General features: G+C 37.6%; 1 protein-coding gene across 2 annotated transcripts; it reads left to right on the top strand.

Annotated features, from left to right (window-relative positions):
- On the top strand, positions 1-27349 carry LOC116118469 (autophagy-related protein 2). 2 transcript variants are annotated; one of them, XM_031404458.1, is made up of 15 exons: positions 1-367; positions 18003-18097; positions 18367-19475; positions 19850-19998; positions 20162-20337; positions 20455-23697; positions 23796-23908; positions 24626-24833; positions 24985-25098; positions 25226-25333; positions 25429-25561; positions 25681-25883; positions 26191-26387; positions 26494-26752; positions 27074-27349. In XM_031404458.1, exons 1-14 carry the CDS (start codon positions 256-258, stop codon positions 26564-26566), a joined length of 6033 nt encoding a protein of 2010 aa, XP_031260318.1. In that variant the 5' UTR covers positions 1-255; the 3' UTR covers positions 26567-26752; positions 27074-27349. The 2 variants fall into 2 exon arrangements, with proteins under 2 accessions (XP_031260318.1, XP_031260319.1); XM_031404459.1 differs by lacking the exons at positions 18003-18097; positions 18367-19475; positions 19850-19998; ... (9 more) ...; positions 26494-26752; positions 27074-27349 and adding exons at positions 730-1838; positions 2213-2361; positions 2525-2700; ... (7 more) ...; positions 8554-8750; positions 8857-9145 and having other exon boundaries at positions 1-462.
- The last annotated feature ends 482 nt before the right edge of the window (positions 27350-27831 follow it).

Genomic DNA, 27831 nt, shown 5'->3' on the forward strand with positions numbered 1-27831 from the left:
ACGACCCGAACTCAAACAACAAAAGCCTTCATCATCGTCCTGTCTGTCTCATGTTATCCTTAAATCATTTACAGACTCAATCTCTTTCTTGTTCGTTGTTGTACACGCTCTTGATGGAAGTTCAATCTTCCATCACGAGCACACGATTTCAAAACCTAATTTTATTGCCTCAAGGAGACAGGCCCTAATTCCCCAAAATTGAAGACCCGGAAACCCGAATAAAGAGAGAAAAAGAAGGTGAAAAAGACGTTCAGGATGTTTTCGGGGTGGCGGTTTGCGAAAACGGCGGAGGAGATGGTGTCGAAGTGGGCGGTGAAGAGGGTTTGTAAATTCTTTTTGAAGAAGAAACTAGGACAATTTATTTTAGGCGATATTGATCTTGACCAGCTTGATGTTCAGCTCAGTGATGGCTCTATTCAGCTCAATGATCTTGCGCTTAATGTTGATTTTCTTAACCAGAAGGTGCGGTGTCTTAGTTCTGTTTAGTGTAATGTGTTTTTTTGTTTAGCGTAAGTGTATATGTGTAACGTCTTCGGGTAGCTTTTAAAAAAGCGTTGAATTTTGTAATGTTGATCATGGGATACGAATTTAATGGGAAACACTAGGTTTTGTTCTTAATTTTGCTTTAATTACTGCCTTGGAAGGTTGATTGCTGAAAATTTAAAATTATTTTCTTCTGCTTATATTAGTTTATTTTTATTTATTTATTTTTCTTCTTTATGTTTTCAGTTTGGTGCAGCGACGTCAGTAAGAATAAAAGAAGGGTCTATTGGCTCGTTGCTAGTTAAAATGCCGTGGAAGGATAAAGGTTGTCAAGTTGAGGTGGATGAACTTGAGATAGTTCTTGCTCCTTGTCAGGATAAGTATGAGTTTGGGGCTGGAGATGAAAGTTGTAGTACTAGTCAAGATGGTAGTCGTAGTATGCAATGGGATTCTGGGCAGTTTGGGCATGATATGGGGGAGAATGTTTCCAAACCTTCATGTGGCGATGTTCATGAAGGTGTTAAGATGATCGCCAACATGGTTAAGTGGTTTCTTACAAGCTTCCATGTTAGGATAAAGAAGTTGATTGTTGCATATGATCCGTGTTTAGAGAAGGATGAAAACAAGGTGGGGTCAAATGTGACTTTGGTTTTTCGAATATCAGAAATAGAATGTGGAACTTGTATTGCTGAAGATGCTAGCTTGAATGGTGATGCAAGTGCTGAGAACTTTCTTGGAATAAGTCGTCTAACAAACTTTGTGAAATTTCAAGGAGCAGTTCTTGAACTTCTTCGTATGGACGATGTTGGCCAACAAACAGGCTCTTCATGTACATCAGGAATGCCCTTTACTGATGTAGTTTCCAATCGCTCTCCATCAAATGTGAGAACTTCAATCATGACATGGAAAAGAGGTGGATTTTCAGGGAATATAAAATTGAGTATACCCTGGAAGAATGGTTCATTAGACATTCGCAAAGTGGATGTAGATGTCTGTGTTGATCCTATAGAATTAAAATTTCAGCCAAGCACAATTAAATGGTTCTTAGTTTCATGGGAAACCTATAAGAAGTTTGATAAGGATCGGAGGGTTCATATGATTCACAAGTCATCAGACTCAGTTTACTTTAATGCAAGTTCTCATTTCTATTCATCACCAAGCGTTTCTTCTCTTGTTGCCCCCGATAAAATGGTACCAATTCATGGTAGCTATTCTTCCAATTTATCTTCTTTGAATGGACAAGATTCTGTTACTGAAACTACTCTACCTGGCTCACATCTTATACTGGATTGGGTGCCTCATCCTGTCAACAAAAACCAGAAAGATGGTATTGGAGAAGTTGATTTAGGGGCAAGGTTGGTATTTCAGTCTGTGCTAGTAATATACTGAAGTGGATTTAAGAGGAAGTAACTTGTGATAGTCCTATAAGAGACATCTAGAGTCTGATTAGTTATTTCGTAATGTTGCAGATTTTATATCAGACAAAAGTATTACAGATTCTGCATCATTCCTTATCTTAACTAATTCTTTTTTCCAAATACGATTATTGATTTTTCCAAATACGATTTCCAATAATCCTAAGCACTACACTTTATAAATGAAAATCAAGCTTCCATAACCTTTTAGTTCTATAGCCATATTTGTCCATTATGCATTACTTGCTTACCATATAGTTTGGTCTCAATTAATGCTAATAATTCTTTTATGTTTGTGCTCTGGCTGTTTGCAGTGTGAACCAATTTTTTGAATGCTTTGATGGAATGAGAAATTCTCAATCCGCCCTAGGAAGCAGTGGGATGTGGAACTGGACTTGTTCTGTTTTCAGTGCTATAACTGCTGCATCAAATCTTGCTTCTGGGACTTTGCAGGTTCCTTCTGGTATGTATTTTTTCTATTTCCATGTATTAAAGGTCAGAGAGATGTGTACATGACATCCATTTTTTTTTCTTTAATTTGCATATGCATTTGCTGTGTGGTAATCTTGGTCAATTTTCTTTAAGATGTATGAAACTATAATGTATACCCTTATATTTATGTGCAGAACAACAGCATGTCCAAACCAATCTTAAAGCAGTTTTTGCTGGAGTTTATATTGTGTTCTCCTTTCATGATGAAGATGAGAAGCAGTCATATGATGGAAAAGGTGATCAAATAAATGTTGAGTCACATATTCATTGTCTGGGTGCCGAATGCAGAGATATTTCTCTTGTTGTGCAGGTGATAATTGTGCTTCTGGTTTTCTCTTCCATTTCATGTTTCATAGTCTCTCCCCTACACTTAGTGGGTCTTGCTATTTTCCTTCTATGCTAACATTACACTTCAATGAGTTAACAGGTTTGTCCTCAAGAAACAAGGGTTGATGGAACAGTGAAGAAAATAGATGTTGCCGACTACTTTCACAATGACACCGATGTGATGAACTTCCACTTAAGGGAGGGTGGCAAATATATTGACAGTCAAACTGTTTCAGTTCAGCATCTGCAAGACGAAGTTCTTGGTGCTCTACCTCCATTTGCCCCATCTGCAAAAGTTCATGATATGGATGAATCAATTGGGATAATTGATGCGGATGTTCCTTTTGGGAATAAAGATGATGTGGTCAAAATCTCTTTGCTTAGGACTTCAGGTATCACTCATTGCCAATGCACTATGAGTACAAACCCATCACATGCCAGTTTAGCGGGTTCAGCATTGTTTTCATTGAAACTGCCTCCTTTCATTTTCTGGGTGAACTTCCATTTGATAAATATGTTATGGGATCTTTATAACGAAGTTGTTAGTTCTCTTGAGATGACTGACAGAAAGAATGGGTCATGTGAGGTGGTTGATGAGAAGCATAGGTCTTCTCATGGGGATGTGAAAAAAGGCTCTTGTCCTCCTGTTACTACCATGTCTGCAACAGAAAGTTTTCACGGGGATATATCAATCCCTGATGCTAGGGTAATACTATGCTTTCCTTTTAATGGTGGTAAAGACATTGGAGGCTACTTTTCCTGGAATCAATTCATTGCTCTTGATTTTTCTTCACCATCAACTTTTAACAAGGGAGTGGTTCAACACCCTTGTGCAAATTTGGAAGGGACTTCTCAGAAAAGGTTTTCTTCAACAGCCATACGCTCTTTGAACTTGAATGTCGGTGATCTTGATATTTACATGGTTAGCTCTACCTTTAAAGACGATGTTGGAATCAACTCCTGCAGTACACAGGGGAAAAAAATGTTTGCACATAACATTTTATCGGTCAGCAACAGAACTGGTCGTCTTTCCGTCATTAGTATGCTTTGGCAAGATGGTCCTGTGACCGGTCCTTGGATCGCAAAGAGAGCCAAGTTCTTAGCTACTTTTGAGGAAGACAGGAGCAGAAATAAATTCAGGGGAAAAGGTTGTGAGTTTGCCACTGTAAATACTCTGAAAGATCTGGAAGATAGATATTCTCGAACTCGAGAAGAGATAGTTTTGAGCTCCGCCTTTTTCTTGCATGTTCGTGTATTTCCACTTGCCATCAATCTTGACAGTTCTCAATACCGTGGTTTACATGAACTCTTAAACCAGATAATTAGTGGACTATCATGTGTGGCCCATGACAAAATTGGTAGCAGTGGAGAATCTTCTGGGTGCCAAACATCAGTAATTGTGGAGTGTGATTCCGTAGAACTCTTAATTGAACCAGATATCAAGGAGAATATAAAAGGCTCTATGCAAAGTGAACTTCCTGGATCTTGGAATTCATTAAAACTGAGAATTCAGAAGTTCAGTTTGCTCTCAGTCTCTAACATTGGAGGCATTAAGGATGCCAGTTTTTTTTGGCTGGCCCACGGTGAAGGTTCATTGTGTGGTTCTGTGACTGGAGTGCCAAGTCAAGAGCTTCGTCTAATCTCGTGTAGCAATTCTTCAATGAAGCGTGGTGATGGAGGAGGTTCAAATGCACTATCTTCTAGATTAGCTGGTTCTGATATTATATACTTGTTGGAGCCAGAGACCTCCCACGGCTTTACATCTGTTACTGTCAGATGCAGCACGATTGTGGCAGTTGGTGGTCGCTTAGATTGGTTGGATGCAATAATTTCATTTTTTAGTTTGCCCTCTCTTGAAATTGAAGAAGCGGGTGACAATAGTTTGCAAAAGGGGGATTTAATTGTTCCTTCCAAAGCTTCTTTTGTTCTTAATCTGATTGATGTAGGTCTGAGTTATGAGCCCTACTTTATAAATTTGATGGTCCACAGTAATGCTCTTGATTCTGAGTTGGGTTCTACCAAATTAAATGAAGAAACAGACATCCAATATGTTGCTTGTTTGTTAGCTGCATCGTCATTAGTTCTTTCGAACACAACTGTGGCGAATTCCATGGACAATGACTACAGAATTAGAGTGCAAGATCTAGGTCTTCTTCTTTGTGCTGTGTTGGAGCCTAAGAAACTTGGTGGCACTTACAGTGCACAGCATCTTCATGAGATTGGTTATGTTAAAGTTGCTCAAGAAGCTCTCCTTGAAGCAGTTTTAAGAACTAACAGCCTGAACAGCCTTCTCTGGGAGTTGGAATGTTCAAAATCTCACGTTAACGTGGATACTTGCCATGACACCACCTCTGGTCTGATACAATTGGCTACTCAACTTCAACAACTTTTTGCCCCTGATATGGAGGAATCTCTTGTACATTTGCAAAATCGGTACAATAATGTGCAGCAGGCACAAGAGGGGAATGATTTCATCGATGACAATAGGATATTAAATAGTGATTGTGCCTCATCAACTTCTCAAATGAATATTTTAACTGCAGATGCAAATACTAAATCTGGGTCGGCAGGTTTGATGGATGAGATATCTGAAGATGCATTCCATTTAGATGGGAATCAGACCTGCCAATTTGATTGTACTGGGTCACAATTTCCTATTTTATTTGATGATGCTCTCCTTCGAGAGGCGTGTAGCTTAAGTGTTGAAACTCCGGAGAATATCTCCTCTGATCTGTCCGTTAATGGATCAACACCCCTTTTAGGATTAGAAAACAGTCAAACCTCATCTCTGCAGACTGGTTGCTACCCAGAATTTATAGAAGGTTACTGTTTGGCTGACTTACGCTCTCTGTCAGAATTACCTTTAGGCAGACAGTCATCACCTCAGAATTTTAAACGCAGACCCAGAAATGTGAGGGATGAAGATCTTGGGAAAGGAAATTGTGGTTGGTATGGTGATGCCCATTTTAGAATTGTAGAAAATCACTTGTCAGAAGCAAGTGTGCAAACTACGGTGAAACAAGCTTTAGAGGGCAAGCTTTCAGCTTTTGAATCTGCAGGATCTGATGATTTTGGGAAGGCCTTCGGACGTGTGCTTTTTAAGAACATTAATATCTCATGGAGAATGTATGCTGGTTCTGACTGGCATGAATCAAGAACAAATGGTGAGGACACCACAAGCACACATGGAAGGGATATGACTGTATGTTTAGAGCTTGCGTTGTCTGGGATGCAATTTCAATATGACATTTTCCCAATTGGTGGAATGTCTGTATCAAAACTTTCTCTTTCAGTCCAAGATTTCCGTCTCTATGACAAGAGCAGAGATGCACCTTGGAAACTGGTAATTTTGAATTCATTGGGTTACGTTAAATTGGGCCATTTACCTTATCTATTTTTTTTTTGAAAAATATCTGAAAATTTTCTTCCTTGATTTGGAAGGTGCTGGGATATTATGAATCAAAAGATCATCCTAGAGAATCTGCTTCAAAAGCATTCAGGCTGGACTTAGAAGCTGTCAGGCCGAATCCTCTAACTCCACTTGAAGAGTACAGGTATAATTTCTGCTTTAGCTGTAATTCATATGGAAGTCTTTTTAAGTGATGGCAATTATTTGACTGAAAAATTTTATTTTTAGAGTTCTGTTTACTTAAATTAATGTATACTTGTTCTGGAAAAAAAGAAGTGAAAAAAGGGAACTAAATTGGGACCTAGCTAATTCGGTAAGCGGGCGTTTATGTTGGAAAGCTCTAGTTAGGCTGAATGGAATGGTGGCAACTTCCAAAATGGCATTGTCAGTCATCTATTCGATTTTGGTTTTCTACCTAATGTTCATGATGATATGTAGCGATTTCCAATTTTTAAGGTCAATAATGAACTCTAGTTCTTTTGAAAAATCTTTATCTTTCTCCAATCATTCTTTGTGAGTCAATATGAAAATTTTAAAGGTCCAGTGTCTGCATAAAATGCATATGAGTTTGATACATATACATGTTACAATTGCTATTTCCTTTGAAAGAAAAGTTGTTGTTTACATTTTCCATCAGAAATTTCAAATCTACAGTTGTTTTTCCTACAGGACATAATTACATTACTGTTCTCTTGTCGTCTTCTGTATGCCCTATACTTGTGACTAACTGACTATTGCTCTCCTTAAATTGCTGCGTGATTTCAAAGTTCTATCAGTGATGAAGCACCTAGATATATGTTTTCTTTTCTTTTTCCTTTTTAAAGAGATTATTTGACGCTGAATCTGCGACTTATTTTTTCAGATTGCGTGTTGCTATCCTTCCAATGCTATTGCATCTTCATCAATGCCAGCTTGATTTTCTCATTGATTTTTTTCAAGCTAAAAGCCCGTCAGTTGTGAAGTCCCCAGCTTGTCATAAAGATTCATGTGATTCAAGTTTGTTGGCGACAAGGAGGAAAAATCTTGCTGGGCATACAATTGCAGATGAAGCATTGCTTCCTTATTTTCAGGCAAGTGGTGTTGAACTCATATCTTTTACATGTCATGATTTATTCCATTGTATTCTGCAATTTTATTGGCATTTCAGTTCATGTTTAGTGTCTAGGTTTTGATTACAGACAATCTGAATGCTGATTATCTATTTTTTTTTTTTTTTTTCAGAAGTTTGATATATGGCCCCTTCTTGTTCGAGTTGATTACAGTCCTAGCCGTGTGGATCTAGCGGCACTAAGAGGTGGAAAGTATGTAGAACTTGTAAATCTTGTACCCTGGAAGGTAATTTTTCACTCTTTTATCTTATCCATCATGTGGGTTGGTTATTGTCTTATTGTGTTTCAAGAGATACTTGCTTAGACCTGTTAATGAGTTCTGTTATATCATGCTTAAATAAATTCTGGTGCAGGGGGTTGAGCTGCAGCTTAAGGATGTTCACGCAGTTGGCATCTATGGTTGGGGAAGTGTGTGTGAGACAATTCTAGGGGAGTGGTTGGAAGAAATATCCCAAAATCAGGTTTTAGTTGTATTTATGTTGCCTTTGAGAATATTAAGATTTTGTTAGCCCCTGCATATTTTATATATTTAATAAATCTTGCTTTTCCATTGTAGATTCATAAATTGCTGCGAGGTTTGCCCCCAGTTCGGTCATTGGTTGCTGTTGGTTCTGGTGCTGCAAAGCTGGTTTCATTGCCTTTTGAGAACTACAGGAAAGATCGGAGGGTACTCAAAGGAATGCAAAGAGGTAACTGTATTATGATAAGCTCATTCGTCTAAAATTTTCGAAAGGTTTTTAATTGTTATTTTTTGATTCAAACGCTCAATATGCACTGTCAATAACAGCAGAGTAAATTTCTTTTTCAGGTACTATTGCATTTCTTAGAAGTATATCGCTTGAAGCTGTTGGGCTTGGGGTTCATTTGGCAGCAGGGGCTCATGACATTTTGCTTCAAGCCGAATGTATTCTTATGAGCGTTCCTCCTTCTGTGTCATGCCCTGTACAAGACAAGACAAAGACAAATGTAAGATGTAATCAGCCAAAAGATGCCCACCAAGGAATCCAGCAGGTGAATTTTTCAGTTTGCTTTGGGTCTTACATTGTTGCTTTGCTTGTAACCCAATTCAATATGTATGGAGGAATTAAATAGTCTTTGTATGATGTTTGGTGAGGATGATTATGTTTCTGACTTAATAATACCAATTGGTTATACGGTTTGTGATATTGATATGATTGTAGGTAGTGCAAAACTAACTGCAGCATGATGAGTATTCTTTATAATAGGTTTTCCTTTTTAGTTTTTCAAGGTGCTAATTTTGTAAACTTTTACTGAATTTAATCAAGGAAAAGGTGTTAATATTCTTAATTTTTGATAGGCTTACGAGAGTTTCAGCGATGGCCTTGGGAGATCTGCTTCTGCTTTAATTCAACAACCATTGAAAAAGTACCAGCGAGGAGCTAGTGCTGGATCTGCTTTGGCAACTGTTGTACGGGGAGTTCCTGCAGCTGCTATAGCTCCAGCTTCTGCTTGTGCAAGCGCTGTACATTATGCTCTTCTTGGCATCAGGAATAGGTACCTTTCTTATTTTGCTTTTCAATTTAGATCATCATTTGTAAGTATAATAACTTTCTAACTTGGAATTGAAAAATAATCTTTCTTTACCATTTTTGCATTGCAGCCTTGATCCTGAGCATAAAAGGGAATCCATGGAGAAATATTTGGGTCCTACTCAGCCAAGGGAACGAAATTGATGGTTCATTCGATAATCATGATAACATCAATCTCATTACTCTACAAATTCCATGCACCTTGCGTGTGATCTCAATGTTGCCTTAATTCCATCACATGCCTGATCAAAGATCTCCCAATTCCCCACCAGCTAAAGGTAATTATTGGAGAGATTTCTGTGCAAGTGTGGTAGACTCTCCATGAAACACGTAAGTTGATCCTCTTTCAGAAATTGTTGTTATTTATAGGGCTTCTGAAGAGAAAACTATGTTTATGCCCCCCCCCCCCCCCCCCCCCCCCCCCCCCCCCCAATAATTTTGATGTGACACTTGCCAAATAAAGGTTTTTTTTATGCACATGATAAGGGGTCTTTTTGGTCAATTTCTGCAAGTGGCTCTCTTATTATCTAACCTTACCAATTTATAATCAAGATAATATAATTTTCGATAAAGTAACATGAAATTGATTAATTTAAAAAAGAGCAAATGACATATTACCACATGAGGTTTAGCAAATCTTAAGTAATACCCTTGGTTACATTGATTCAAAATTCTTACCCTTAAAGTAATGTCGTTTTCTTATTTATTCTAACTTTTTACTAAAGGTGTCGGTGCTTTCTTAGACAAAAATGAGCTTATGTTAGTAAAAAATGCTCACGTTGACAACATCCTAGCTTACAGTTTTTAACTTTTTCTCTGTCTAAATCATTTTCGAGACCACCGTTGGATTCCACAAACTTTCTCTATAAAATTATGCTTCACTTGCCAACCAAACTCATGGTTTTCAACCACCTCCAACAGTCACTAACGATGTTAGTTTAGGATGGAATTAAAATAATGCAACCGTTTTAAGGATGAGAATCTGAAATAAATGTAATAGAGGTATCACTTGAGATTTTGCTAAACCTTGGTGGGAATATGTTGTTTACTCTTAAAAAAAAAAAAAAAACTGTGCCGTGAGGGTTTGTGATGGCTTTTCAAAATGGAAGGGATTTTTGTAACGAATTTCCAATAAAGCAGGATGATTATGAGAACGGTTCAAATATAGTCTAGTGGACTGTATTGTCCTTGATCAACGTTTGGGAAATTTTCATCTATAATTTATTAACAATTTCTTAACCAAAACATTAAATTATCAATCAGATGCTCCCTCACCTACGTAATAAATAAGATTAAATTTTTTTTTTAGCACACTTGCGTAACGTGAACAAACATCCAAACGAGACAAAACCCCAAATCCGAATCCAAATACAAATTCGAACACGACCCAACTCAAACAACAAAAGCCTTCATCATCGTCCTGTCTGTCTCATGTTATCCTTAAATCATTTACAGACTCAATCTCTTTCTTCTTCGTTTGTACACGCTCTTGATGGATTTCAATCTTCCATCACGAGCACACGATTTCAAAACCTATTTAATTCCCAAAATTGAAGACCCGAAACCCGAATAAGAGAGAAAAAAGAAGGTGAAAAAGACGTTCAGGATGTTTTCGGGTGGCGGTTTGCGAAAAGGCGGAGGAGATGGTGTCGAAGTGGGCGGTGAAGAGGGTTTGTAAATTCTTTTTGAAGAAGAAACTGGGACAATTTATTTTAGGCGATATTGATCTTGACCAGCTTGATGTTCAGCTCAGTGATGGCTCTATTCAGCTCAATGATCTTGCGCTTAATGTTGATTTTCTAAACCAGAAGGTGCGGTGTTTAGTTCTGTTTAGTGTAATGTGTTTTTTTTTTGTTTAGCGTAAGTGTATATGTGTAACGTCTTCGGGTAGCTTTTAAAAAAGCGTTGAATTTTGTAATGTTGGATGGGATACGAATTTAATGGGAAACACTAGGTTTTGTTCTTAATTTTGCTTTAATTACTGCCTTGGAAGGTTGATTGCTGAAAATTTAAAATTATTTTCTTCTGCTTATATTATTATTTTTATTTATTTATTTTCTTCTTTATGTTTTCAGTTTGGTGCAGCGACGTCAGTAAGAATAAAAGAGGTCTATTGGCTCGTTGCTAGTTAAAATGCCGTGGAAGGATAAAGGTTGTCAAGTTGAGGTGGATGAACTTGAGATAGTTCTTGCTCCTTGTCAGGATAAGTATGAGTTTGGGGCTGGAGATGAATTTGTAGTACTAGTCAAGATGGTAGTCGTAGTATGCAATGGGATTCTGGGCAGTTTGGGCATGATAGGGGGAGAAGTTTCCAAACCTTCATGTGGCGATGTTCATGAAGGTGTTAAGATGATCGCCAACATGGTTAAGTGTGGTTTCTTACAAGCTTCCATGTTAGGATAAAGAAGTTGATTGTTGCATATGATCCGTGTTTAGAGAAGGATGAAAAAAGTGGGGTCAAATGTGACTTTGGTTTTTCGAATATCAAAATAGAATGTGGAACTTGTATTGCTGAAGTGCTAGCTTGAATGGTGATGCAGTGCTGAGAACTTTCTTGGAATAAGTCGTCTAACAAACTTTGTGAAATTTCAAGGAGCAGTTCTTGAACTTCTTCGTATGGACGATGTTGGCCAACAAACAGGCTCTTCATGTACATCAGGAATGCCCTTTACTGATGTAGTTTCCAATCGCTCTCCATCAAATGTGAGAACTTAATCATGACATGGAAAGAGGTGGATTTTCAGGAATATAAAATTGAGTATACCCTGGAAGAATGGTTCATTAGACATTCGCAAAGTGGATGTAATGTCTGTGTTGATCCATATGAATTAAAATTTCAGCCAGCACAATTAAATGGTTCTTAGTTTCATGGGAACCTATAAGAAGTTTGATAAGGATCGGAGGGTTCATATGATTCACAAGTCATCAGACTCAGTTTACTTTAATGCAAGTTCTCATTTCTATTCATCACCAAGCGTTTCTTCTCTTGTTGCCCCCGATAAATGGTACCAATTCATGGTAGCTATTCTTCCAATTTATCTCTTTGAATGGACAGATTCTGTTACTGAAACTACTCTACCTGGCTCACATCTTATACGGGATTGGGTGCCTCATCCTGTCACAAAAACCAGAAAGATGTATTGGAGAAGTTGATTTAGGGGCAAGGTTGGTATTTCAGTCTGCTAGTAATTACTGAAGTGGATTTAAGAGGAAGTAACTTGTGATAGTCCATAAGAGACATCTAGAGTCTGATTAGTTATTTCGTAATGTTGCAGATTTTATATCAGACAAAAGTATTACAGATTCTGCATCATTCCTTATCTTAACTAATTCTTTTTTCCAAACGATTTCCAATAATCCTAAGCACTACACTTTATAAATGAAAATCAAGCTTCCATAACCTTTTAGTTCTATAGCCATATTTGTCCATTATGCATTACTTGCTTACCATATAGTTTGGTCTCAATTAATGCTAATAATCTTTTATGTTTGTGCTCTGGCTATTTGCAGTGTGAACCATTTTTTGAATGCTTTGATGGAATGAAAATTCTCAATCCGCCCTAGGAAGCAGTGGGATGTGGAACTGGACTTGTTCGTTTTCAGTGCATAACTGCTGCATCAAATCTTGCTCTGGGACTTTGCAGGTTCCTTCTGGTATGTATTTTTTCTATTTCCATGTATTAAAGGTCAAGAGATGTGTACATGACATCCATTTTTTTTTCTTTAATTTGCATATGCATTTGCTGTGTGGTAATCTTGGTCAATTTTTCTTTAAGATGTATGAACTATATGTATACCCTTATATTTATGTGCAGAACAACAGCTGTCCAAACCAATCTTAAAGCATTTTTTGCTGGAGTTTATATTGTTGTTCTCCTTTCATGATGAAGATGAGAAGCAGTCATATATGGAAAAGGTGATCAAATAATGTTAGTCACATATTCATTGTCTGGGTGCCGATGCAGAGATTTTTCTCTTGTTGTGCAGGTGATAATTGTGCTTCTGGTATTCTTTCCATTTCATGTTTCATAGTCTCTCCCCTACACTTAGTGGGTCTTGCTATTTTCCTTCTATGCTAACATTACACTTCAATGAGTTACAGGTTTGTCCTCAAGAAACAAGGGTTGATGGAACAGTGAGAAAATAGATGTTGCCGACTACTTTCACATGACACCGATGTGATGAACTTCCACTTAAGGGAGGTGGCAAATATATTGACAGTCAAACTGTTTCAGTTCAGCATCTGCAAGACGAAGTTCTTGGTGCTCTACCTCCATTTGCCCCATCTGCAAAAGTTCTGATATGGATGAATCATTGGGATAATTGATGCGGATGTTCCTTTTGGAATAAAGATGATGTGGTCAAAATCTCTTTGCTTAGGACTTCAGGTATCACTCATTGCCAATGCACTATGAGTACAAACCCATCACATGCCATTTTAGCGGTTTCAGCATTGTTTTCATTGAAACTGCCTCCTTCTTTCTGGTGAACTTCCATTTGATAAATATGTTATGGGATCTTTATAACGAAGTTGTTAGTTCTCTTGAAATGACTAACGAAAGAATGGGTCATGTGAGGTGGTTGATGAGAAGCATAGGTCTTCTCATGGGATGTGAAAAAAGGCTCTTGTCCTCCTGTTACACCGTGTCTGCAACAAAAGTTTTCACGGGGATAATCAATCCCTGATGCTAGGGTATACTATGCTTTCCTTTAATGGTGGTAAAGACATTGAGAGGTACTTTTCCTGGAATCAATTCATTGCTCTTGATTTTTCTTCACCATCAACTTTTAACAAGGGAGTAGTTCAACACCCTTGTGCAATTTGGAAGGGACTTCTCAGAAAAGGTTTTCTTCAACGCCTACGCTCTTTGAACTTGAATTCGGTGATCTTGATATTACATGGTTAGCTCTACCTTTAAAGACGATGTTGGAATCAACTCCTGCATTACACAGGGGAAAAAAATGTTTGCACATAACATTTTATCGGTCAGCAACAGAACTGTTCGTCTTTCCGTCATTAGTATGCTTTGGCAAGATGGTCCTGTGACCGTCCTTGGATCGCAAAGAGAGCCAAGTTCTTAGCTACTTTTGAGGAAGACAGGAGCAGAAATAAATTCAGGGGAAAGGTTGTGAGTTTGCCACTGTAACTACTCTGAAAGATCTGGAAGATAGATATTCTCGAACTCGAGAAGAGATTTTTGAGCTCCGCCTTTTTCTTGCATGTTCGTGTATTTCCCACTTGCCATCAATCTTGACAGTTCTCAATACCGTGGTTTACATGAACTCTAAAACCAGATAATTAGTGGACTATCATGTGTGGCCCATGACAAAATTGGTAGCAGTGGAGAATCTTCTGGGTGCCAAACATCAGTAATTGTGGAGTGTGATTCCGTAGAACTCTTAATTGAACCAGATATCAAGGAGAATATAAAAGGCTCTATGCAAAGTGACTTCTGGATCTTGGAATTCATTAAAACTGAGAATTCAGAAGTTCAGTTTGCTCTCAGTCTCTAACATTGAGGCATTAAGGATGCCAGTTTTTTTTGGCTGGCCCACGGTGAAGGTTCATTGTGTGGTTCTGTGACTGGAGTGCCAAGTCAAGAGCTTCGTCTAATCTCGTGTAGCAATTCTTCAATAAGCGTGGTGATGGAGGAGGTTCAAATGCACTATCTTCTAGATTAGCTGGTTCTGAATTATATACTTGTTGGAGCCAGAGACCTCCCACGGCTTTACATCTGTTACTGTCAGATGCAGCACGATTGTGGCAGTTGGTGGTCGCTTAGATTGGTTGGATGCAATAATTTCATTTTTTAGTTTGCCCTCTCTTGAATTGAAGAAGCGGGTGACAATAGTTTGCAAAAGGGGGATAATTGTTCCTTCCAAAGCTTCTTTTGTTCTTAATCTGATTGATGTAGGTCTGAGTTAGCCCTACTTTATAATTTGATGGTCCACAGTAATGCTCTTGATTCTGAGTTGGTTTCTACCAAATTAAATGAAGAAACAGACATCCAATATGTTGCTTGTTTGTTAGCTGCATCGTCATTAGTTCTTTCGAACACAACTGTGGCGAATTCCATGGACAATGACTACAGAATTAGAGTGCAAGATCTAGGTCTTCTTCTTTGTGCGTGTGTTGGAGCCTAAGAAACTTGGTGGCACTTACAGTGCACAGCATCTTCATGAGATTGGTTATGTTAAAGTTGCTCAAGAAGCTCTCCTTGAAGCAGTTTTAAGAACTAACAGCCTAACACGCTTCTCTGGGAGTTGGAATGTTCAAAATCTCACGTTAACGTGGAACTTGCCATGACACCACCTCTGGTCTGATACAATTGGCTACTCAACTTCAACAACTTTTTGCCCCTGATATGGAGGAATCTCTTGTACATTTGCAAAATCGGTACAATAACTGCAGCAGGCACAAGAGGGAAGATTTCATCGATGACATAGGATATTAATAGTGATTGTGCCTCATCAACTTCTCAAATGAATTATTTTAACTGCAGATGCAAATACTAAATCTGGGTCGGCGGTTGATGGATGAGATATCTGAAGATGCATTCCATTTAGATGGGAATCAGACCTGCCAATTTGATTGTACTGGGTCACAATTTCCTATTTTATTTGATGATGCCTCCCTTCGAGAGGCGTGTAGCTTAAGTTTGAAACTCCGGAGAATATCTCCTCTGATCTGTCCGTTAATGGATCACACCCCTTTTAGGATTGAAAACAGTCAAACCTCATCTCTGCAGACTGGTTACTACCCAGAATTTTAGAAGGTTACTGTTTGGCTGACTTACGCTCTCTGTCAGAATTACCTTTAGGCAGACAGTCATCACCTCAGAATTTTAAATGCAGACCCAGAAATGTGAGGGATGAAGATCTTGGGAAAGGAAATTGTGGTTGGTATGGTGATGCCCATTTTAGAATTGTAGAAAATCACTTGTCAGAAGCAAGTGTGCAAACTACGGTGAAACAAGCTTTAGAGGGCAAGCTTTCAGCTTTTGAATCGCAGGATCTGATGATTTTGGGAAGGCCTTGGGACGTGGCTTTTTAGAACATTAATATCTCATGGAGAATGTATGCTGGTTCTGACTGGCATGAATCAAGCACAAATGGTGAGGACACCACGCACACATGGAAGGGATATGACTGTATGTTTAGAGCTTGCATTGTCTGGGATGCAATTTCAATATGACATTTTCCCAATTGGTGGAATGTCTGTATCAAAACTTTCTCTTTCAGTCCAAGATTTCCGTCTCTATGACAAGAGCAGAGATGCACCTTGGAAACTGGTAATTTTGAATTCATTGGGTTACGTTAAATTGGGCCATTTACCTTATCTATTTTTTTTTGAAAAATATCTGAAAATTTTCTTCCTTGATTTGGAAGGTGCTGGGATATTATGAATCAAGATCATCCTAGAGAATCTGCTTCAAAGCATTCAGGCTGGACTTAGAAGCTGTCAGGCCGAATCCTCTAACTCCACTTGAAGAGTACAGGTTTAATTTCTGCTTTAGCTGTAATTCATATGAAGTCTTTTTAAGTGATGGCAATTTTTGACTGAAAAATTTTATTTTTAGAGTTCTGTTTACTTAAATTATGTATACTTGTTCTGGAAAAAAAGAAGTGAAAAAAGGAACTAAATTGGGACCTAGCTAATTCGGTAACGGGCGCGTTTTATGTTGGAAAGCTCTAGTTAGGCGAATGGATGGTGCAACTTCCAAATGGCATTGTCAGTCATCTATTCGATTTTGGTTTTCTACCTAATGTTCATGATGATATGTAGCGATTTCCAATTTTTAAGGTCATAATGAACTCTAGTTCTTTTGAAAAATCTTTTACTTTCTCCAATCATTATTTGTGAGTCAATATAAAATTTTAAAGGTCCAGTGTCTGCATAAATGCATTTATTGGACTACCGCAGCCGGCATCTAGCGCGTGAAACACATGTCACCTTTATTTTATTTTAAATAATTTTTTTTTCTTTTAAAACAAAAACTTGAATTTTATATCAACTACAAATTAACCCGCATCTTAATTTACCATATTACAAAACGAGGCAGACAATTTGGTCCGGTCCGGTCCGGTCCGGTTTGGTTATTATCATGATACGACATGTAGTCAGTTGTCGGTTTTGCTGAATCCTCAAATTTTGTCCTTTCTTCATATTTTTTTTTTTTTCTGATACGCGTGGCAATCCTTCTGGTAAAAGTAAGCCTTCAAATATTTCCCTTTTTGACTTTATTGCCGGCCTCTCTTTGATCCCACTAAGCAGGCTTTCTTCAGCACTAAAACAACAAAATATAAGGCTGATTTAAATGAATTTTCATATTTTTATAATTCTTTTTTAGGTAAAGGCAATACAAACTACAAAGTGTTTCCATACCTTTAGAAAAATTTAATTATTATTATTATTTTTTGAATATTTTAAATATTAATTGTTGGTGTTTAGGGTTTCATTTATTTATTTACACAGCAGTCACCACTATTAACAATTGGGATGAAATATTGCACAAATTAAACACAAGACCCTTATGTATAACAAAGAGTTAACGATTTTTTCTCACCTAAATAATGATTTAATGACATTTTTTCACCTACAGACTTTTAAAATATCACTTTACTATTCAAATTTATATTCTAACGATAAACAGAGAGCAAATTTGATCCAAGCTGTTTGGACTTTTGAAGAGGGGAGACCGATGAGTTTTTTAGTGGTAGAATGTTGGATATTAGTGGTTGGAATTGATTAGAATTTGACTTGGGAGGAGCGGTTGTGCAAGCCCTAATCACTTAATTGTCGATGATTCGCGGGGTTGACGTAATAGGTTTTCAGGGGTTTTGATGAATGATGATCGGGGAAGAGAATGGTGGTGGTGTGAGGTTGCAACGATGTCGAAATCAGAAACGAAATATAAATTTTGGTAGTGAAGTAGTATTTTAAAAAACTATGAGTGGGAAAGAGTCATTAAGAGATTATTTGGGTGGGAAAAAGTCGTTTACTCTTTTATGAACCCTAATATTTATAATAAACTTGTAGTAAATCAAATTTTTTTTTTTTTAAATAAATGTGTCAACATTAATTGTAAACCACCCCACCTGGACGGATATTTCATGATATATAAATGTGCTAAAAGAAATAATGTAGATGAATATTTTTCGGGTAAATACTATCCATAATATATTTCTCAATCTATGCGNGGACAATTTATTTTAGGCGATATTGATCTTGACCAGCTTGATGTTCAGCTCGGTGATGGCTCTATTCAGCTCAATGATCTTGCGCTTAATGTTGATTTTCTTAACCAGAAGGTGCGGTGTCTTAGTTCTGTTTAGTGTAATATGTTTTTTTTGTTTGGCGTAAGTGTGATATGTGTAACGTCTTCGGGTAGCTTTTAAAAAAGCGTTGAATTTTGTAATGTTGGTCATGGGATACGAATTTAATGGGAAACACTAGGTTTTGTTCTTAATTTTGCTTTAATTACTGCCTTGGAAGGTTGATTGCTGAAAATTTAAAATTATTTTCTTCTGCTTATATTAGTTTATTTTTATTTATTTATTTTTCTTCTTTATGTTTTCAGTTTGGTGCAGCGACGGCAGTAAGAATAAAAGAAGGGTCTATTGGCTCGTTGCTAGTTAAAATGCCGTGGAAGGATAAAGGTTGTCAAGTTGAGGTGGATGAACTTGAGATAGTTCTTGCTCCTTGTCAGGATAAGTATGAGTTTGGGGCTGGAGATGAAAGTCGTAGTACTAGTCAAGATGGTAGTCGTAGTATGCAATGGGATTCTGGGCAGTTTGGGCATGATATGGGGGAGAATGTTTCCAAACCTTCATGTGGCGATGTTCATGAAGGTGTTAAGATGATCGCCAACATGGTTAAGTGGTTTCTTACAAGCTTCCATGTTAGGATAAAGAAGTTGATTGTTGCATATGATCCGTGTTTAGAGAAGGATGAAAACAAGGTGGGGTCAAATGTGACTTTGGTTTTTCGAATATCAGAAATAGAATGTGGAACTTGTATTGCTGAAGATGCTAGCTTGAATGGTGATGCAAGTGCTGAGAACTTTCTTGGAATAAGTCGTCTAACAAACTTTGTGAAATTTCAAGGAGCAGTTCTTGAACTTCTTCGTATGGACGATGTTGGCCAACAAACAGGCTCTTCGTGTACATCAGGAATGCCCTTTACTGATGTAGTTTCCAATCGCTCTCCATCAAATGTGAGAACTTCAATCATGAAATGGAAAAGAGGTGGATTTTCAGGGAATATAAAATTGAGTATACCCTGGAAGAATGGTTCATTAGACATTCGCAAAGTGGATGTAGATGTCTGTGTTGATCCTATAGAATTAAAATTTCAGCCAAGCACAATTAAATGGTTCTTAGTTTCATGGGAAACCTATAAGAAGTTTGATAAGGATCGGAGGGTTCATATGATTCACAAGTCATCAGACTCAGTTTACTTTAATGCAAGTTCTCATTTCTATTCATCACCAAGCGTTTCTTCTCTTGTTGCCCCCGATAAAATGGTACCAATTCATGGTAGCTATTCTTCCAATTTATCTTCTTTGAATGGACAAGATTCTGTTACTGAAACTACTCTACCTGGCTCACATCTTATACTGGATTGGGTGCCTCATCCTGTCAACAAAAACCAGAAAGATGGTATTGGAGAAGTTGATTTAGGGGCAAGGTTGGTATTTCAGTCTGTGCTAGTAATATACTGAAGTGGATTTAAGAGGAAGTAACTTGTGATAGTCCTATAAGAGACATCTAGAGTCTGATTAGTTATTTCGTAATGTTGCAGATTTTATATCAGACAAAAGTATTACAGATTCTGCATCATTCCTTATCTTAACTAATTCTTTTTTCCAAATACGATTATTGATTTTTCCAAATACGATTTCCAATAATCCTAAGCACTACACTTTATAAATGAAAATCAAGCTTCCATAACCTTTTAGTTCTATAGCCATATTTGTCCATTATGCATTACTTGCTTACCATATAGTTTGGTCTCAATTAATGCTAATAATTCTTTTATGTTTGTGCTCTGGCTGTTTGCAGTGTGAACCAATTTTTTGAATGCTTTGATGGAATGAGAAATTCTCAATCCGCCCTAGGAAGCAGTGGGATGTGGAACTGGACTTGTTCTGTTTTCAGTGCTATAACTGCTGCATCAAATCTTGCTTCTGGGACTTTGCAGGTTCCTTCTGGTATGTATTTTTTCTATTTCCATGTATTAAAGGTCAGAGAGATGTGTACATGACATCCATTTTTTTTTCTTTAATTTGCATATGCATTTGCTGTGTGGTAATCTTGGTCAATTTTCTTTAAGATGTATGAAACTATAATGTATACCCTTATATTTATGTGCAGAACAACAGCATGTCCAAACCAATCTTAAAGCAGTTTTTGCTGGAGTTTATATTGTGTTCTCCTTTCATGATGAAGATGAGAAGCAGTCATATGATGGAAAAGGTGATCAAATAAATGTTGAGTCACATATTCATTGTCTGGGTGCCGAATGCAGAGATATTTCTCTTGTTGTGCAGGTGATAATTGTGCTTCTGGTTTTCTCTTCCATTTCATGTTTCATAGTCTCTCCCCTACACTTAGTGGGTCTTGCTATTTTCCTTCTATGCTAACATTACACTTCAATGAGTTAACAGGTTTGTCCTCAAGAAACAAGGGTTGATGGAACAGTGAAGAAAATAGATGTTGCCGACTACTTTCACAATGACACCGATGTGATGAACTTCCACTTAAGGGAGGGTGGCAAATATATTGACAGTCAAACTGTTTCAGTTCAGCATCTGCAAGACGAAGTTCTTGGTGCTCTACCTCCATTTGCCCCATCTGCAAAAGTTCATGATATGGATGAATCAATTGGGATAATTGATGCGGATGTTCCTTTTGGGAATAAAGATGATGTGGTCAAAATCTCTTTGCTTAGGACTTCAGGTATCACTCATTGCCAATGCACTATGAGTACAAACCCATCACATGCCAGTTTAGCGGGTTCAGCATTGTTTTCATTGAAACTGCCTCCTTTCATTTTCTGGGTGAACTTCCATTTGATAAATATGTTATGGGATCTTTATAACGAAGTTGTTAGTTCTCTTGAGATGACTAACAGAAAGAATGGGTCATGTGAGGTGGTTGATGAGAAGCATAGGTCTTCTCATGGGGATGTGAAAAAAGGCTCTTGTCCTCCTGTTACTACCGTGTCTGCAACAGAAAGTTTTCACGGGGATATATCAATCCCTGATGCTAGGGTAATACTATGCTTTCCTTTTAATGGTGGTAAAGACATTGGAGGCTACTTTTCCTGGAATCAATTCATTGCTCTTGATTTTTCTTCACCATCAACTTTTAACAAGGGAGTAGTTCAACACCCTTGTGCAAATTTGGAAGGGACTTCTCAGAAAAGGTTTTCTTCAACAGCCATACGCTCTTTGAACTTGAATGTCGGTGATCTTGATATTTACATGGTTAGCTCTACCTTTAAAGACGATGTTGGAATCAACTCCTGCAGTACACAGGGGAAAAAAATGTTTGCACATAACATTTTATCGGTCAGCAACAGAACTGGTCGTCTTTCCGTCATTAGTATGCTTTGGCAAGATGGTCCTGTGACCGGTCCTTGGATCGCAAAGAGAGCCAAGTTCTTAGCTACTTTTGAGGAAGACAGGAGCAGAAATAAATTCAGGGGAAAAGGTTGTGAGTTTGCCACTGTAAATACTCTGAAAGATCTGGAAGATAGATATTCTCGAACTCGAGAAGAGATAGTTTTGAGCTCCGCCTTTTTCTTGCATGTTCGTGTATTTCCACTTGCCATCAATCTTGACAGTTCTCAATACCGTGGTTTACATGAACTCTTAAACCAGATAATTAGTGGACTATCATGTGTGGCCCATGACAAAATTGGTAGCAGTGGAGAATCTTCTGGGTGCCAAACATCAGTAATTGTGGAGTGTGATTCCGTAGAACTCTTAATTGAACCAGATATCAAGGAGAATATAAAAGGCTCTATGCAAAGTGAACTTCCTGGATCTTGGAATTCATTAAAACTGAGAATTCAGAAGTTCAGTTTGCTCTCAGTCTCTAACATTGGAGGCATTAAGGATGCCAGTTTTTTTTGGCTGGCCCACGGTGAAGGTTCATTGTGTGGTTCTGTGACTGGAGTGCCAAGTCAAGAGCTTCGTCTAATCTCGTGTAGCAATTCTTCAATGAAGCGTGGTGATGGAGGAGGTTCAAATGCACTATCTTCTAGATTAGCTGGTTCTGATATTATATACTTGTTGGAGCCAGAGACCTCCCACGGCTTTACATCTGTTACTGTCAGATGCAGCACGATTGTGGCAGTTGGTGGTCGCTTAGATTGGTTGGATGCAATAATTTCATTTTTTAGTTTGCCCTCTCTTGAAATTGAAGAAGCGGGTGACAATAGTTTGCAAAAGGGGGATTTAATTGTTCCTTCCAAAGCTTCTTTTGTTCTTAATCTGATTGATGTAGGTCTGAGTTATGAGCCCTACTTTATAAATTTGATGGTCCACAGTAATGCTCTTGATTCTGAGTTGGGTTCTACCAAATTAAATGAAGAAACAGACATCCAATATGTTGCTTGTTTGTTAGCTGCATCGTCATTAGTTCTTTCGAACACAACTGTGGCGAATTCCATGGACAATGACTACAGAATTAGAGTGCAAGATCTAGGTCTTCTTCTTTGTGCAGTGTTGGAGCCTAAGAAACTTGGTGGCACTTACAGTGCACAGCATCTTCATGAGATTGGTTATGTTAAAGTTGCTCAAGAAGCTCTCCTTGAAGCAGTTTTAAGAACTAACAGCCAGAACAGCCTCCTCTGGGAGTTGGAATGTTCAAAATCTCACGTTAACGTGGATACTTGCCATGACACCACCTCTGGTCTGATACAATTGGCTACTCAACTTCAACAACTTTTTGCCCCTGATATGGAGGAATCTCTTGTACATTTGCAAAATCGGTACAATAATGTGCAGCAGGCACAAGAGGGGAATGATTTCATCGATGACAATAGGATATTAAATAGTGATTGTGCCTCATCAACTTCTCAAATGAATATTTTAACTGCAGATGCAAATACTAAATCTGGGTCGGCAGGTTTGATGGATGAGATATCTGAAGATGCATTCCATTTAGATGGGAATCAGACCTGCCAATTTGATTGTACTGGGTCACAATTTCCTATTTTATTTGATGATGCTCTCCTTCGAGAGGCGTGTAGCTTAAGTGTTGAAACTCCGGAGAATATCTCCTCTGATCTGTCCGTTAATGGATCAACACCCCTTTTAGGATTAGAAAACAGTCAAACCTCATCTCTGCAGACTGGTTGCTACCCAGAATTTATAGAAGGTTACTGTTTGGCTGACTTACGCTCTCTGTCAGAATTACCTTTAGGCAGACAGTCATCACCTCAGAATTTTAAACGCAGACCCAGAAATGTGAGGGATGAAGATCTTGGGAAAGGAAATTGTGGTTGGTATGGTGATGCCCATTTTAGAATTGTAGAAAATCACTTGTCAGAAGCAAGTGTGCAAACTACGGTGAAACAAGCTTTAGAGGGCAAGCTTTCAGCTTTTGAATCTGCAGGATCTGATGATTTTGGGAAGGCCTTCGGACGTGTGCTTTTTAAGAACATTAATATCTCATGGAGAATGTATGCTGGTTCTGACTGGCATGAATCAAGAACAAATGGTGAGGACACCACAAGCACACATGGAAGGGATATGACTGTATGTTTAGAGCTTGCGTTGTCTGGGATGCAATTTCAATATGACATTTTCCCAATTGGTGGAATGTCTGTATCAAAACTTTCTCTTTCAGTCCAAGATTTCCGTCTCTATGACAAGAGCAGAGATGCACCTTGGAAACTGGTAATTTTGAATTCATTGGGTTACGTTAAATTGGGCCATTTACCTTATCTATTTTTTTTTTGAAAAATATCTGAAAATTTTCTTCCTTGATTTGGAAGGTGCTGGGATATTATGAATCAAAAGATCATCCTAGAGAATCTGCTTCAAAAGCATTCAGGCTGGACTTAGAAGCTGTCAGGCCGAATCCTCTAACTCCACTTGAAGAGTACAGGTATAATTTCTGCTTTAGCTGTAATTCATATGGAAGTCTTTTTAAGTGATGGCAATTATTTGACTGAAAAATTTTATTTTTAGAGTTCTGTTTACTTAAATTAATGTATACTTGTTCTGGAAAAAAAGAAGTGAAAAAAGGGAACTAAATTGGGACCTAGCTAATTCGGTAAGCGGGCGTTTATGTTGGAAAGCTCTAGTTAGGCTGAATGGAATGGTGGCAACTTCCAAAATGGCATTGTCAGTCATCTATTCGATTTTGGTTTTCTACCTAATGTTCATGATGATATGTAGCGATTTCCAATTTTTAAGGTCAATAATGAACTCTAGTTCTTTTGAAAAATCTTTATCTTTCTCCAATCATTCTTTGTGAGTCAATATGAAAATTTTAAAGGTCCAGTGTCTGCATAAAATGCATATGAGTTTGATACATATACATGTTACAATTGCTATTTCCTTTGAAAGAAAAGTTGTTGTTTACATTTTCCATCAGAAATTTCAAATCTACAGTTGTTTTTCCTACAGGACATAATTACATTACTGTTCTCTTGTCGTCTTCTGTATGCCCTATACTTGTGACTAACTGACTATTGCTCTCCTTAAATTGCTGCGTGATTTCAAAGTTCTATCAGTGATGAAGCACCTAGATATATGTTTTCTTTTCTTTTTCCTTTTTAAAGAGATTATTTGACGCTGAATCTGCGACTTATTTTTTCAGATTGCGTGTTGCTATCCTTCCAATGCTATTGCATCTTCATCAATGCCAGCTTGATTTTCTCATTGATTTTTTTCAAGCTAAAAGCCCGTCAGTTGTGAAGTCCCCAGCTTGTCATAAAGATTCATGTGATTCAAGTTTGTTGGCGACAAGGAGGAAAAATCTTGCTGGGCATACAATTGCAGATGAAGCATTGCTTCCTTATTTTCAGGCAAGTGGTGTTGAACTCATATCTTTTACATGTCATGATTTATTCCATTGTATTCTGCAATTTTATTGGCATTTCAGTTCATGTTTAGTGTCTAGGTTTTGATTACAGACAATCTGAATGCTGATTATCTATTTTTTTTTTTTTTTTTCAGAAGTTTGATATATGGCCCCTTCTTGTTCGAGTTGATTACAGTCCTAGCCGTGTGGATCTAGCGGCACTAAGAGGTGGAAAGTATGTAGAACTTGTAAATCTTGTACCCTGGAAGGTAATTTTTCACTCTTTTATCTTATCCATCATGTGGGTTGGTTATTGTCTTATTGTGTTTCAAGAGATACTTGCTTAGACCTGTTAATGAGTTCTGTTATATCATGCTTAAATAAATTCTGGTGCAGGGGGTTGAGCTGCAGCTTAAGGATGTTCACGCAGTTGGCATCTATGGTTGGGGAAGTGTGTGTGAGACAATTCTAGGGGAGTGGTTGGAAGAAATATCCCAAAATCAGGTTTTAGTTGTATTTATGTTGCCTTTGAGAATATTAAGATTTTGTTAGCCCCTGCATATTTTATATATTTAATAAATCTTGCTTTTCCATTGTAGATTCATAAATTGCTGCGAGGTTTGCCCCCAGTTCGGTCATTGGTTGCTGTTGGTTCTGGTGCTGCAAAGCTGGTTTCATTGCCTTTTGAGAACTACAGGAAAGATCGGAGGGTACTCAAAGGAATGCAAAGAGGTAACTGTATTATGATAAGCTCATTCGTCTAAAATTTTCGAAAGGTTTTTAATTGTTATTTTTTGATTCAAACGCTCAATATGCACTGTCAATAACAGCAGAGTAAATTTCTTTTTCAGGTACTATTGCATTTCTTAGAAGTATATCGCTTGAAGCTGTTGGGCTTGGGGTTCATTTGGCAGCAGGGGCTCATGACATTTTGCTTCAAGCCGAATGTATTCTTATGAGCGTTCCTCCTTCTGTGTCATGCCCTGTACAAGACAAGACAAAGACAAATGTAAGATGTAATCAGCCAAAAGATGCCCACCAAGGAATCCAGCAGGTGAATTTTTCAGTTTGCTTTGGGTCTTACATTGTTGCTTTGCTTGTAACCCAATTCAATATGTATGGAGGAATTAAATAGTCTTTGTATGATGTTTGGTGAGGATGATTATGTTTCTGACTTAATAATACCAATTGGTTATACGGTTTGTGATATTGATATGATTGTAGGTAGTGCAAAACTAACTGCAGCATGATGAGTATTCTTTATAATAGGTTTTCCTTTTTAGTTTTTCAAGGTGCTAATTTTGTAAACTTTTACTGAATTTAATCAAGGAAAAGGTGTTAATATTCTTAATTTTTGATAGGCTTACGAGAGTTTCAGCGATGGCCTTGGGAGATCTGCTTCTGCTTTAATTCAACAACCATTGAAAAAGTACCAGCGAGGAGCTAGTGCTGGATCTGCTTTGGCAACTGTTGTACGGGGAGTTCCTGCAGCTGCTATAGCTCCAGCTTCTGCTTGTGCAAGCGCTGTACATTATGCTCTTCTTGGCATCAGGAATAGGTACCTTTCTTATTTTGCTTTTCAATTTAGATCATCATTTGTAAGTATAATAACTTTCTAACTTGGAATTGAAAAATAATCTTTCTTTACCATTTTTGCATTGCAGCCTTGATCCTGAGCATAAAAGGGAATCCATGGAGAAATATTTGGGTCCTACTCAGCCAAGGGAACGAAATTGATGGTTCATTCGATAATCATGATAACATCAATCTCATTACTCTACAAATTCCATGCACCTTGCGTGTGATCTCAATGTTGCCTTAATTCCATCACATGCCTGATCAAAGATCTCCCAATTCCCCACCAGCTAAAGGTAATTATTGGAGAGATTTCTGTGCAAGTGTGGTAGACTCTCCATGAAACACGTAAGTTGATCCTCTTTCAGAAATTGTTGTTATTTATAGGGCTTCTGAAGAGAAAACTATGTTTATGCTGTCTACCCTATTTAAGTGAAAATGACTTGAAATTTTTTATTTCCATATTAGTAGTAACTTTATAACCATGACGTAATAGAGAATGGAGAACCATCAATAGATTCTTTCCCGTTGACATAAGTTTGTCAAATGATGTTTCGTGGTACTGGGTTTCTTTCAGCTGGTCCACTTGAATTGTTTAATCAGTGCTGTAAATGCATTGTGTACCTTTTTTCTCGAAGCTGATAATGCTTAATCGATATCTGGTTGCAGGTGTACAGAGAATGGAGAACCATTAATAGATTCTTTCCCGTCAACATAAGTGAAGATGGAATTTTTGTACAAAATGTAAAATACCTCTGCTGCTGCTGCTTATAAAATTTATACCTTATGGATGTGTTGTATAATTATAGGGATCCAATTTTATAGCTAATTGTAGAGTGTTATTCTTTCAAAGCCTTAGTGACAATGTATGTATATCATTAGTTTGCTGTATATAGCTTATGATCTCATTTTTGTATAAAAAAAAGTTTGATTATTTATACAATATCCAACATAAATGATCCAACTGGTTGAAATTTTATCAGAGACGACTGTGGCACGGCAGAAACTCCGTTGTCAGTGCAGTAATCTGTTTTTATATTGGTTTTAGGGGATGACATATTTTTGGATACGGCAATGTTAATTCTCTCACAAGCTGTTGTATTTGTATTTGTGACTGCAAATGCAGCCAACTTGTAGATTTGTGTTGACAGACACTGCCCAGAATATTAACAGCGAGCTCTGCTGTTCTTGAGCATTCTGAGGATTATCTGAGATGCAGCAAAAGCTTTGTTTCTTCTGCTGGACATTTAATGTTTATTGCTCAGTAACTGACCTATTCTATCCCTTGATGAAGAATAAGAGAGAATTACTGTAAAAATAATGAGATGCTTGATTCGTTTTAATTTTTGGTCTTTAAGTGGCAAGATTTGTAAACTAGGAAGAAGTTTCAAATACTAATTCTTTATTGCAACATAATATTTCTGTTC

Source organism: Pistacia vera, unplaced genomic scaffold (assembly GCF_008641045.1).
Source record: "Pistacia vera cultivar Batoury unplaced genomic scaffold, PisVer_v2 Contig846, whole genome shotgun sequence".
Lineage (NCBI taxonomy): Eukaryota > Viridiplantae > Streptophyta > Magnoliopsida > Sapindales > Anacardiaceae > Pistacia > Pistacia vera.

Excerpts from the sequence above, each read along its gene's own strand:
- LOC116118469 (XM_031404458.1), top strand. The coding sequence starts at position 256 with ATGTTTTCGGGGTGGCGGTTTGCGAAAACGGCGGAGGAGATGGTGTCG. Across the intron at positions 19,476-19,849 it reads GAAGTTGATTTAGGGGCAAG|TGTGAACCAATTTTTTGAAT; the intron begins GTTGGTATTTCA and ends GGCTGTTTGCAG. Across the intron at positions 23,698-23,795 it reads GAGATGCACCTTGGAAACTG|GTGCTGGGATATTATGAATC; the intron begins GTAATTTTGAAT and ends TTGATTTGGAAG.